Below are 14118 nucleotides of genomic sequence, written 5' to 3' on the forward strand. Positions count from 1 at the left end.
AAGTCTGTACTGTATATAAAAGGTACTGAGAACATAGGGCTAAGCTCAATCTTTGTAAAAGACTCCACTGAGCCCGTACTAGTGTTGAATGAACCTTGCTTTTCTACATCTCCGTGTGCCACTTGTCTCTCTCCAGTGCCATGATTTCCATACTTTTCCATAACACAGGGAAATAGGAGCATGAAGAGAGGGTCTACAGAATGGGAGAAAATTCTTTGCCAGATACTCCTCTGAAAGGAAATTAATATCCAGAATATATAAAAAACTAAAAAATATTTTTTAAAAAATATTTTGAGAGAGAGAGAGAGAATTTTTAATATTTATTTTTTAAATTTTTGGCGGACACAACATCTTTGTTTGTATGTGGTGTTGAGGATCGAACCCAGGCCGCATGCATGCCAGGCAAGTGCGCTACTGCTTGAGCCACATCCCCAGCCCCTAAAAAATCTTAATAATAAGAAGACAATTTAATTAATAAATGGACAAAAGAACTAAACAGACATCTCTGAAAAAAAGAAACACAATGGCCAAAAAATGTCCCAACAACTCTATCATGGAAATGCAAATCAGAATTGCACTAAGAGTTCACCTTACTCCAGTTAGAATGGCAATTATAAAGAATACAAATAATAATAAATGCTGGCAAGAATGTGGGGGAAAAGGTATACACTGATATCTTGTTGTTGGGCTGTTAATATAGCAGTATGGAGTCCTTAAAAAACTAGGCATGGAATAATCATGACCCAGCTATCCCACTCCTTAGTATTTATCCAAAAGAACTAAAACCAACATATCATAGTGATACAGCAACGTCAATGTTTATAGCAGCCCAATTACAGTAACCAAACTAAGGAACCAGCTCAGATGCTCATGTAGATGAATGGGAAAAAAGTGTTATATTTGTATGATGGAATTTTACTCAGCCACAGAGAATAAAATTATGGCATTTTTTTGTAAATGGGTGAAAATGGAGAGCCTCATGCTAAGTGAAATAAGCCAGACTGAGAAATTCAAGTGTTGCATATTTTTTTCTCATATGTGAAGCTAGGCCAAAATAATGGGAAAAAAGTGGGGTATTTGTGTATATAAATCCATGAAAATAGAAGGGATATAGTGAAGTAAAGAAAGGGGATTTAGAGGAAAGAAGAAGGGATGAGTAACAGGAGGAATGATGGAGTGAAATTGACCAAACTACCCTATGTACAAATGGATCTACCCTGGTGAATTTCACCATTATGTATATCTGTAAAGCACTAACTTAAAAAAAAAACTATAAATAAATAGAAAGAAGAGTGGGAGGCAGGAAGGGGTAAAAGTGGAAGTGTTGGGCACTGAATTAGAGCAAATTTTATTTGTGCTTATATAATTATGTCAAAATGAATCCTAATATTATGTATAACTAAAATGAATAAAAAAGAAAAAGAAGGAAAGACTGAGAATTGATGTAGAAATTAATGATGACTTTTATTCAGAACATGCAAGGGATGCATGGCTCCAAGGGGTCATATTCCTATCACTTTGCTCTTTTACAACAGTAGCCTATTAATAACTCAGCATTGGATCAGTGTTAGCACTTGGGGTGGTCAGTACAACTGTTATGTAGCACAGGGAAGAGCAGATATATTTCTGTAGTCACCAAGAAATCTCTCCAGAAAGGAGAATATGTGATCTGTGAATCCTGAGGGACTGGAGAGATGTGAGAGGAGAAAGGGAGTGGATAGACAATGCCCCATGCCCCAAAAGAGGTGGTTGAAGATAGGAACACAACCGCAGTCTGCTCTTCTTCAGATAGGAACGAAGCAGAGTTGGTATGAGGGTGGCAGATATTGAATTCCATTGGCAACTGGGGTGACATCAAGGTCTTTTGGGCTAAACAGAGATTTCAGGTGAAAGTGCTGTAAAATAGTAGTCAGGAATAAGAACAGCTCCATGTTGGCCAGGGCCTCTCCCATACACTTTCGTTTTCCTAAAAAATAAGAAAGGTAGAGAGTGGTAAATGCTCTCATGTAACTGGGAGCAGTGACAAGCACTGTGATTCTTACTGGCAAAATTATAATATGCAGACCATTTGATGAATGTTAAGATAATGTTAATGGTAATGGAAAAAGGATGAACACACTCCTCCATTTATGATCTTAAACAAATATTTACTATAAACAATATATACTGAATATAGGCTTATGACAAGCACTTTAACATTTGAATTTTCTAAGTATATTTTTCTAGAAACACATACACAGTGGTGTGTTTCCTGTTCCCATAATAAAGTCCCATGATCTTGCTTCTCATTCTTTACACCTTCTATTCCCATCTCTAACTATGCATACTTTTCAGAAATCTCCAAAGGACATGGTGTTCATGCTGTGTATCATGTTAATCTTCTTGCATAAGAGACAACTTTCCTTTCCTAAGAAGCAGATGAAATTTCATTTCTTCTTAATACTCTCTATGATTCCTTCAAGCAATAAAATCTTGCCCTCTTTGGGTTTCCTCAACATCGTACTTATGATTTCATAGAAGCACGAATCACCTGGAATTATACTTTTTTATTTACTCATTTATTGTCTAACATGTTGAAATGAGAAGTAGTAGAGTAGTAGAGGAGTAGTCTCTGATCTGGTCACCATGGTGTCTACTGCCAGATATAAGGCAGACATCAAAGTCATGGCATTGAAGAAGAAGATTCCATGATCAGAGACTCAGGACACACACACTGTGGGTGTGGAGATCCAATATTCAAGACATGATCATGAATGTAGGAACAGCAATGTGCTCTGAGATCATTGCAGTAGTTCCTGCCACATACCCCAATTTTCCATGACTCCATAGTTTTTGGGCAGTTTCTGACATTCCTGAAAAGACTACCTGGTTCATTCTTTCCTTAAAAATGTGTTGCTATTTTTTTCTGTCCATTCTATATGTCCCTACTGAGGCAACTGCAATGTCATTTAGCTGATAGAATGTTGCTTATTCCATTTTATTTCTGCAGGCAGCTTTTCCTTGTAAGCCTGGCCAGCCCCAGAAATCTGTGCTTCCCTATCTCACAGGTTACAATGAATTGGTCATTCATCTGCTTCCAAAACAGGGTGTGAGGCCATTTGATGTGTGTTCTGTGCTTGTGGAAACTTGTATTTCCATAGCTGAGCCTGGATTGGAGGGTTTAGAGGGTGAGCAACAAAATACAGAAAACACCCAATATCATTTTGGAGTGAGATAACTTTACATGATAGGTGAGAAAAGTTAAATAAGTTTTACCATATAGAAGGAGACCTATTGTACCTCAATAATGTATCTGGAGATATAGTTTAATCAAATATATTTTAGAGTTCTCAATTTATAAAACCTGGGTTAACACCTCAAAACCCCACTACTCCATTTCACCAGTGGGAATGTGTCATGAGCAGGGAGAGTGCATGGACACTGAAGTAGTGCTCCTGATCATGTACAAAGAACAAATCTACCAACACCCGTGGTGATACTGTGTGAGATGTAACTGATCCCCAAAGCCTTTCTTGTGGTCTGAAACACACATGAAAGGGAATTTCTTTTACCTGATGAGAAAGGTATGAAGTAGTCACTTTTCTTAAATTTGCCATGCTCATCCAGAAAATGGTGAGGGTCAAACATCTCTGGGTGAGGGAATTCTTTGTTGTCATAGAGCACTGATGTCAGTGATGTCCATATGGCTGTGCCCTGGAAATAGAAAACAAAGACACATCATTTAAAAATGTTCTGGAGCTGAAAGCTACAATGGAAATCACTGAGCTCAATATTCTTGTCTATAGAAACCTTGTCCAAGAAGAACAGTTACATAGTTACATTTTCAGAGAGAGAGAGAGAGAGAGAGAGAGAGAGAGAGAGAGAGAAAAGAAGAAGAAGAAGAAGAAGAAGGAGGAGGAGGAGGAGGAGGAGGAGGAGGAGGGGGAGGGGGAGGGGGAGGGGGAGGGAGGGAGAAAATGTAACAAATGGGCTTTAGTTGAGGATAATGGCAGTTGAGGATAATAAGAAAGGCAGAGAGTGGTAAATGCTCTCATGTAACTGGGAGCAGTGACAAGCACTGTGATTCTTACTGGCAAAATAATAATATGCAGACCATTTGATTATAAGGAGAATAGATTCAGAAGTCCTCTCTATATAATTTAAAATATTTTGTACTTGGGTTTTTGGTGCCTAAACTTCTGAATCTATTCTCCTTATCATCAAGCTAGGACACTGGTGTCTGTCACCACCTGCTGTTCTACTTTATCACATCAGTATTCACACAACTCACATGTGTATTGTCTTAATCAAAGTCTTCATCCGCACATGAAATGTCCAGAACTCTCTTCATAGGACTTTGCCAAAATCCATCTGAGGTAGCTAACAAAGACCTCTTCTGGAATGACTACAAGTCCAATAACAAACAGAACACTGTCAAATGTTCATTACTGCCGTGCAGTCCATTTGTTTTAATCTAAAAATGCATAGGAATTATTTATTACAGTTAAGTCAACTCCAAAAACAAATGGGATATAAAATTAGGAATATCATCATTTTTATAATAATTCAAGTCTGGATATATTAGTTCAGGCAAGGATATTAATCAAAACTAGAAGAGTTAGGTTGTGGGGAACTGCTCTGAATGACCATGCTTTCCAGTCCTGAAGCACGAGGCTCTGACCAATCACTACATTTTGTGGTGACTTATACGTTGTCCCAGCTCAGCTAGCAAGGTGGCTTTTCACGTGTAGGTGTTACCTGTGGGGTTGAGCTACACTCACCAATTCCTTTGTAATCCTACCCCTTGCCTCATTTGAATGACTTCTTCCCAATTAAAGAGTTCAGCATGTGCTCCTCTCTCTTTTTCCACGGACCCCTAAGGTCAGAGGAGCTGTCACAGGAAAAGGTATTTCTCTGTCTCTGTGTGATTATTTCGTGCAGCCCAGTTCACCCAGAGTGACCTTGAGTGTTTAGTGTGAGATGCAACATTAGGTGAGTGATTTTGTAAGTAGGATATTCTCATGGTCTTAAAGGATCATAAGAAAGATGTTTATCATTTACTTATAAGAGCAGAAGCTCTGCAATGGAGAGATCTGTTGGATACCACCTTCTTTCCTGAGGAAAGTAGTATAAGCTATATTGAGTAAGTGACATGATGTGTTCCCACTTCACCATGTGATTCAGTGAGACTTTCATTGGCACTTATGTAGTTTTATTTCCAAATTCATGATGAGAATCTAATCCCTGGCAAACAACCACACAAAACCAGCCTGAGGAATGTTCTCCTGGATTCCTCTGGTAAGGTGAACACGATGAAAGGAAACAAACAAGTGCCGGAAAGGGAACTACCCCTGATTACAAGAGAGTAAACGGAAAACATAATTACATTTGATGCCCATTCTTTAACTGAATTGTAGAAAGAAAAACTAGAAAGAATATTCGAAAATTATTGGGATAATTTAAATATAGGCTATATATTAAATAATATTATTGTATAAATAATATCTTCCAAGTATGGATGCAATCAATGACTTACGGAGGAGAAAAATTACTGTTTTAGGAAAATTATTGAAGTATTAAGGTGTAAATAGATAGTTTAGTCGGTAGATATTAGAGTAGAAATATGCATGTTGAATTTTTTTAGATTTATTTTTTTAAATATACTGGTGGAGAAAATTCAGTACTGCAAGATTTCCTAATAAATATTAATCACTGAATTTTTAAAAAATTATTTCTTAGAGTATTTTTGAACATGTAGTAAAAGGCAAAATTTCTTTAAGATACAAAAGTGGATATATTTTCAGCAAATGTTACTCAAACACATAGACATTCATAAAGAAAAAACCATGATTAGTACTCCAACATGCATATAAGGTAAAGGGAAAACTTTGGTCTTTCATCTAAATGTAAGAGCTAAAACCAAAAAATCTGCAAAAATAAGAGTAAATCTTTGAGAGCTTGTTTTTGCAAACTCTCTTCCATTAGGACACAGATTCACAAAATTGATTTCATATTACTGCAGAAAGTTCTGCTTAAATGGATGTCTTATAATAGGTTTTGGAAAACAATGTTCACTAATGCAGCCTGCCATATGTTTTGTTATCGACAGTGAAAAAGAAAATTTTTGAAATGTATAATATGTGTGAATTTAATATTTGTTTCCATAACTTTGAACATGGCCATGACTGTTTGTTTGTAGATTGTTTGTAACTGCTTCCATGCTGTGACTGCAGAGTTCAGAAGTGGCATTAAGATTCTCATGTCCTGCAGAGTCTAAAATGTTGACCATTAAGCCAGTTATAGAAAAAAAGAATTGTCAACTCCTGTCTTAGACTGTTGTCTCCACTGAGATCAGTGATTTCAGTCTATAGCAGAAGAAAACAAGTAGCTAATTTTTAAAAGGGATAGAAACCTACACAGAATTGCATCATTGATACCAGATTGTTCCATGCTGATGGGCATGGATGGATCCATCCTTCGGGGTTCTCTAGACTCAAAAGAGAGCAGTCTTTTATTATATTCCACTAAGAAGTGGGCTGAATGGGTATAAACTCAACAGATACAGCACTCCCTCAAGCAGCTTCCCAAAGCAATGTAATAGACCAGGGAGACCAGCAATCCCTACCCATTCCTCACTCTATTTCTCATTTGTTATTTACAGGGAAATAAGCAACCTACCCTAATTTTATCTTCTGACCCCAATATAAACCAATAAACATCTTTTTTTTTTTTTTTTTTTTGGTGGTGGTAGCGGTGGTGGGGTAACCAGGAATTGAACCCAGGGGCATTTAACAAGTGAGCCACATCCCCAGCCCTTTAGTTTTTTTTTTTTTTTTTTTTTTTTTTTTTTTAGACTGGGTCTCACTGAATTGCATAGGATCTTGCTAAGTTGCTGGGGTTGGCCTTGAACTTTCAATCTTCGAGTCTCAGCCTCCCCCATCATTGGGATTACAGGTTTGAGCCACCACACCTGGCACCAATAAACATCTTATCCTGATTGTGTCTTTTGCTGGAAACAGTGAAATCAGGTCCAAATCCTTATATTTAATCTCCCACAACTAGAGTAAGTCCCATAATCTTCGGCTAATGTCACCAATTCAGTCTTTTCCACAGGATAACATTAGTCATAGCAACATAACAGATCTCACTGCATTTTTCCCATGCAAACACCGTTCTTAACTGTATTCTTTTAAAATTTAATTAGGATATATTCTTCCACAAGTAAAAAAAAGAAAAGGAAAGACAAGAAAAAGAGTAACTTGTAACATAGCATGTACAATGTCTGGATAAACGTAGAAAGCAAGTGTGGGAAAGCATGATAAAGTTGTGAAGACAAAATTTGGTCTCAGATTTTAGATGTGGGGGTTTGGGATGTGGCTTATGGGTGGAGTACTTGCCTAGCATGTATGGTGTTATTTCCAGCATGGAAAATAAAGATTCCAGATATAGGAGACTCTCAGAGAGGGACGGTAATGGCTACAGTCGATTCTGACTATGCTCATATGCTGTTCAATAAGGAATCAGGGCAGGAAGTGTTCCATCATTCTGACTGCTTATGGGAGAGGAATAAATCCTTCAAGGAGAACATAAACACCACTTGAAATTCTGCATGGTTCCCTATATAATAACTGGTACTTAACCAAAAGTTATTTGGCATCTCAAACACAAAGAGGCCACAAGAAGGAAGAAACAGTTCCCATTTTGGGGAACATTTCTCATACAATTTTATGCAGCCAGCATTAGTTTGATATCTGAAATCTGAGAAGAAAAATTTTCAGAAGAAAAATTATGGATCATAGAATAAAGTAAATAAAGTCATAAATATGTAACAGGTCAAATATAACTCTGGGTTTATACTTCATATTTGTAATATTTACTGACAATAGTGTAGTCGATACACACAACCAAACCCAAGATGCAGAAAACAAGTTCATAGAATTATACAAACATTCATAACCAACATTGATTTAAAATTAAGAGGGTAAAATTCTATAATTTGAAAAAGAACATCTCCCAAAACCTAATTAAATGTCATTTTCAGCAATGGGATATTAAAACTCTGCCCATTCCTAAAGATCAGATGAAAAAAGAATGCCTGTTGCCATTAATTCTGTTTACTGTTATCCAGAAACCCTACCAAGTGCAATTAGGTAATGAAGAGAAATTAAGAATATAAAAACTGGGAAACAAGAAATAAATCAAATCAACTCAGATAAGAGTGTAATAAACACCAAAATTCCAAATGAATTTACAAGTCATTGGTTATTATTGGTAAATTTTTCAAGGTTACTAGATATAATGACATCATAATGATAACATCAAACACATTTCTATACCAGGTAGAAAGAAAAGGCAAAATTATTTTAAAAACGCGTTACATCAACAAAAAAATATTCATTTGGCAGGAAAAACCTATCAAAGTATTTATAAGCCACTGCCCTAAAAGTAAAATATGACTGAGAAAATTAAACAAAGCAAAAATACAAGGGGAACATAACCATATTCATTCATGAATTATCCAAGATATCAGTTCTTTCCCAATTCATCTATAGGCTTACTGATATCATGATAAAACTGTCTCTTGGGAAATTGACAATCTGAATTTCCAACTCTTGTTTGGCAAGGTAAACATTTAATAATGTAAAAAACCAATGTTAAAGAAATTGAATTTTTTGAAAGACTCACACTGTCAGATACTGACACCATTTAGAAAGCTTTATACTCCAATTGGAAATAGCACATAGTCAGTCCACTAAGCAGACAAAAGTAAGATTTTTGCACTTGTTTCATCTTGTGTGTTAGAGATTTGCACTCAGTTCTGTGAATTTGGAAACATGGAGAGCACTGAGATGTAGCACAGAAGGAAAAACTTACCTTGGGAATGAGGTAGTTTCTGAATTTAACATCACAGGTCACTGAATGGGGTATACCAATGGTACTGAGATTAATGTATCTCTGGATCTCATGTAACACAGCGTTTGTGTAGGGCATGTGGCTCCTGTCCTGCATGCAGGGACTGTTGTGTTTGCCAATCACACGCTGGATTTCTTCCTGGAGTTTAGCTAGTAAAACATAAATAAGAAATGAGTGGTTGGGACAGAAAGAAAATATTTGTAAGAAATGGAGTACTATGTGGATCAAGATGAAGGTGTCCCAACAGCATTATGAATATAAATATGACCAGAGTGGAATGTATACATAGATAGCTGTGCTGATAGAGATACAAACCACTCTCTCATAAGCTGGATTTTAAAATACATTGGACCAGACTTATCAATTAGCATCCTATACAATGTGTAAAAATAGAGGTAATTAAAAAGTAATAGCAAACACATCAAGAATTTATAGTACTGGCTGAAAGAAAAATCACAAATATTAAATTTATATGAAAGTAATTTGTGATGCTTAATATAAATTACAACAGAGCAACAGATGTGTGTGTAGTTTATGGGTGTGTGAGCAATTTGCAATGGTACTCCCATCCTACTCCCAAATCCTGACCATAGCCACTGAGCAGTTCATCAGCTTGTTCTGAAATTGATATTCACAACTCTGATTCTCTGTTTCTTATTTATCTGTTATTGGGCAAAGGTTAATAATTTCCTGGAATGGGGAGATGCAATCTCTCTCTCTCTCTATATATATATATATATACACACACACACACACACACACACACTTCAAGGTAAAGATACACACATAACCCCCACCACACACACACACACACACACACACACACAATTGCCCATACTCCCTTTAGCAGCATAAACCAGGCTACGATTTTTGCTTATATTAATATTTATTGTTTATATCATTATGGTGTTAACCACATACTGTTCTGTGGTATAAAAACTATGATTATTTTACATTGTTGGTACTTTTTTGATCTTCACCCTTTTTCTCTATACCATTTTTGGGTTAGAATTATTCAAGTTGCTCAGGTAGAGATGATTCGTGCTCCAGGAATAATCTCCCAGTTTGGAGAAACCTCAGACTAAAAGTCACATCTCTTTGTTCTTGGTTTCTCCTCTCAAACCCACATCATCCACCTGGTCCATGCTGAAGGGTGCTTCCTAGGCCTGGTACCCCACAGCCTCCCTGATGCTCTCATTCTTCTCTGGAAGCCCTTCCCCATTCCTGGAACCCATGGTTTCCCCTGACATGGTTTCAGTTATTTGAATGCAGCACATTCTCTGGTAATTTTCTAAGAAAAAAAATAAAGGTATCCAAGTCTGAAATACACTTTTTCTATTAAATAACAAGATATTAGTTACTCCTGAGAACTCTGGTGTGCTATTCTGGTCCTGCACATATGGCATAGCAGATTTCTCTGAAATTCCCTGACCCTCTATCTTGGGTGGATGCTTTTATTTCATTCACTGTGAAGGAAACCCAGAGAGAATTTTTTTAAAAATAAAATGACTGAGAATGGAGGTCTTTATCCCATAGTTCTTCCTTCTCTGGAGGGTACATCTTACTTTCTGGAAGCAGGAAGGAGAAAAAGAGTTTAGATTCTCCAGAGTCAGTGAAGGACCAAACCTTCCTTTGTCAGCATCACACACAAATCTTTCTGTGTCACTATGTAAGGTCCTTCAGCTAATGGATTTTTAGGCTCCATTTGTCTCAAAAGACTTTCTGTTTCTGAGAGAAAAAAATCAGTCACCTGATAAGGGGAGGTCTGGAAGGATCTTAGGCAGGACAGCTTCTTCTTAAACTTCACTCTCCCCCTTCATTGGCATCTGTGTTTCCCCACACAAGCTTCCATATGGGGATTGTAAGAACAGACCTTGCTTTTCTTTTTGTAAGTAAAATCTTCTAATAGTTCTATTACAAAAATCATCCCTCCTGTAGAACTAATCACCGTTCTGGCATCTATCTCTGTGTTCCAGAAATTTGGTGAGGTCTGCTGACTGCTCCTTCTTCTCCCCTCCTCCCACTTTAAAGGGCTTGCCTTTTCGCTGTCAGCTGTCTTCACTTCTCTCAGTCCTCCTCTGGATTACAACTGGTGGCACGGGGGATAAACAGTGAAGCTTGCTTCTCTGAGTTAACAAACAAGCGAGGGCCAAGCAGCACCTTCCCAACATCTAAGTTCACTTGCTCATCATCTGTGTTCATACCTGTGACCTGTGGGTACTTCAGCAGGAGCAGGAGAGCATATTTCAGTGTTATGCTTGTTGTCTCTGAACTAGCGAACCACAAATCAAATGCAGTGATGACCAAGTTTTCATAAGTAAACACCAACTCTTGATTATCCTTTTCCTAGGAATGATTGGATATCCATCAAATGCTAGCAGATTCAATTATAGTGAATATAAAATAATTCAGAATGTTTTAAAGCTGGCTAGCACAGACGCTGGAAAGGGTAGTATAACAAGAAACTAATGTTTGGTGTGGTAGAGACTAAAGTACTTGATATAAACTTCACTTCCTACACCCGGTTTTGTGTTTGCCTCACATTGCCATTCATGAGACTCTGCAGTTAGCTATGTAGCATGTGTCTTTCCCAAAATGACAGAAACAGAAGGCCGTGTATGTCTTTCCTTCTATTTTCTTCTTCTTAAAAAAGAGAGATGAAAGTGAAGGTAGTCTCTCACCTTGGGACACTAGGGTTTTATCATAAAAGTAAAATACTCTATCCTAGATATGGAGTAAAGAATGGAAGGCCCTTGATATCCTGAAGCTCCAATATTACTCTGACCAACCATGACTTTCCTTGCATTTGAGGTAAATAAACCTCTATTTCTTGAGAAAATTATTAACTACATTTTCTTTTATTTTTATTAAGAGAAAAGGTGAAGGTGAACTACACCATGATAAATGTTATAAGCCTGATCAGAAGTTTGCAATTCTTCTCCTCTGTGAAAATTGACATTAATTGACATGGAGCCAATAGTGCCCCAAATTTCCAAAGAGTTGAAATTGTGAAAGAGCAAACATTGCAGCAATTTTTAAAGTATTTTTTTAAAGTTGTTGATGGGCCTTTATTTTATTTATTTGTAGGTGGTGCTGAGACTCAAACCCAGTGCCTCACACTTGCTAGGCAAGTGCACTACCACTGAGCCACAACCCCAGCCCCACATTGCAGCAATTTTAAGTAGTTATTTTAAGGAAAAGGAAATGGGTTCACCAAGACAGGATGAGCCAGCACTATTGTAATCCAGAGGCGGGGCAACAGAAACTATGGTCTAAGGAATAAAACAGGAATGAATAGAAATGTATAAAATGAAAAGACATAACTCAGGAAGACAAGAAGTTGAGACTATAACTATCCAAATATGATAAACCAAAGAGTAGGGGTGATGAGATGCCACAGAGAAAGTTTATGATTGAAAACACATAAAATTGAATTGACAATGTAGGTGTTTAAATATTGCACACAGGGTATCATTAATTTAGTATTATGTTATTTGTTAATTCCAGGGCAAGCATGGTACATTCATAACCTTCACATTACCTGTGTTATGCCTGACATTTTGTAATCAACATTGTCGAACTAAGGTAATCCTTCTCAACACATGTCCTGGCTAGGGAAAGACAGTATTTGCCTTGGAAATACTAAGTTCATGTTGTTTTTTTTTGACCTTGTCGAATTAGTTATTTAAGTAAGTCTTAAAAGTAAAATTACTCTAAAGCACTGCATTATTAAGTCAATATTAATATTTTCATCTTCTGAAGTGAATTTGCAGATTTACTTGCAACAGGCCAATAGTCTATCATTATTAATCAGGATGATGTAATCTATATTGAAAGAAACTAAAGAAAAAATAAATGGGCACATGTTCCATGCCAGAGATTAAAATGTTAATATTGCTAAGGTGTCATTACTCTAGTGATGCCGCAAACATGGTCACAAATGGGAATTGGTACTTCTACCAAAGTAACTGTCATCCTCTTTTAATACACTTAAAGAAAGTTTTGGGGGAATGGTGGAAATGCAAAGACCTGCAGCATCAAATAAGTGCATGAAAAATTATACTAGATTTGTATCTCATAGAAGCTGACACTCTCTACACCCAGTACTGGGGCAGACAATTTGGAGAAAATGTATACGTATTATGTTGCTATGCAGCTTGCTTGCCCCTAACTGAAAATAGAAATACGTTCATTCAAAAATTGGTGCTGAATCTTTAGGTTACTGATGGTCTAGCACAGTGCCTGGCCATTGCTTCAATCCTTTTGGCTCAAGTCACTATTTCAGTGGCATTAAATAAGAAATTTAAATAAACAGATTAACTTTGTTTCTTTTCTCTTCTTATTGGTACCACCAACTTAAAGATTTCTCTATCAGTCTACTTTACCTTTCTCAGATACACCTGAAAAGTCATGTGGCCACACTTGACATGAAATGTAGACTTTGCAAAAATTACTTGGAAAAATCACCAAGCAAATGACTTACTGCAGCCTTCATCATGTAACAATAGTAATTGCTGGACAGGAAGAAAGGTCTTATTTCCTGAGTTAAGTGACTGCAATATAGTAAAGGCCAGTAATCAACAATAAATTACACACTACAAAATGAAAAAAATATGGCTTATTAATAATTTAAAAATGAACCCATGCACTCACTAGAAAATATTTTTATGTCAAATATCTCACATATCCTCATAGATCTTAAGAAAACCATGTACAAAGAAGTAAAAAAAAGAGAGAGAATATATGTATGAAAGGCTCAGAATATCAATGAAGAGAAACTAATGATAAAAGGGAAATGATAGACATTCTGGAACTAAAAATGCAATAGGCAAAAAATTTATCAGGCATGTTCAACTGCAGATTTGAAGAAGTGGAAAAATCAGTAGGAAATATGAAGACAAGACAACATAAATTACGTAGTTTGAGGAAAGAAAGAAAAGGAAACAATAATGAATCGAACCAGAGACCAGTGGAATTCCACCCACTGCAGCATATTTCAAATGATGGGAAACCCATACTGAGAAGACAGAGAAAAGAGACAGAAAACATTAAAAGACATAATGACCACCATCTTTCAAACTTAAAGAAAGTGATGCATCTATACAGGCAGGAAGCCCAATAAACTCCACAAAGGATATAAAAGCAAAGAGATTAGTTCTGAGGTATATTTATTTAAATTGTTGAAAACCAAAAACAAAGAACATTGAAGTCAGCAAGAGAAGTGAG

General features: G+C 36.6%; 1 protein-coding gene across 3 annotated transcripts in view; it reads right to left on the bottom strand.

Annotated features, from left to right (window-relative positions):
* Positions 1-1439: 1439 nt before the first annotated feature.
* LOC124096539 (cytochrome P450 2C19) overlaps positions 1440-14118 on the bottom strand; it is a 33985-nt gene continuing 21306 nt past the window's right edge. The window contains exons 6-9 of one of the 3 annotated variants that reach the window (XM_046450485.2): positions 11097-11238; positions 8854-9041; positions 3552-3693; positions 1440-1966 (exon numbers count right to left, since the gene is read on the bottom strand). In XM_046450485.2, the coding sequence (XP_046306441.1) occupies positions 1785-1966; positions 3552-3693; positions 8854-9041; positions 11097-11238 (654 nt within the window). In that variant the 3' untranslated portion in view covers positions 1440-1784. Of the gene's footprint in view, positions 1967-3551; positions 3694-4270; positions 4454-8853; positions 9042-11096; positions 11239-14118 lie in introns of those variants that run through there. The other 2 variants (XM_046450486.2, XM_046450487.2) reach the window with 2 other exon arrangements.

Source organism: Marmota monax, unplaced genomic scaffold (assembly GCF_021218885.2).
Source record: "Marmota monax isolate L192 unplaced genomic scaffold, Marmota_monax_Labrador192_F-V1.1 WCK01_AAM20220418_F8-fsc00004, whole genome shotgun sequence".
Lineage (NCBI taxonomy): Eukaryota > Metazoa > Chordata > Mammalia > Rodentia > Sciuridae > Marmota > Marmota monax.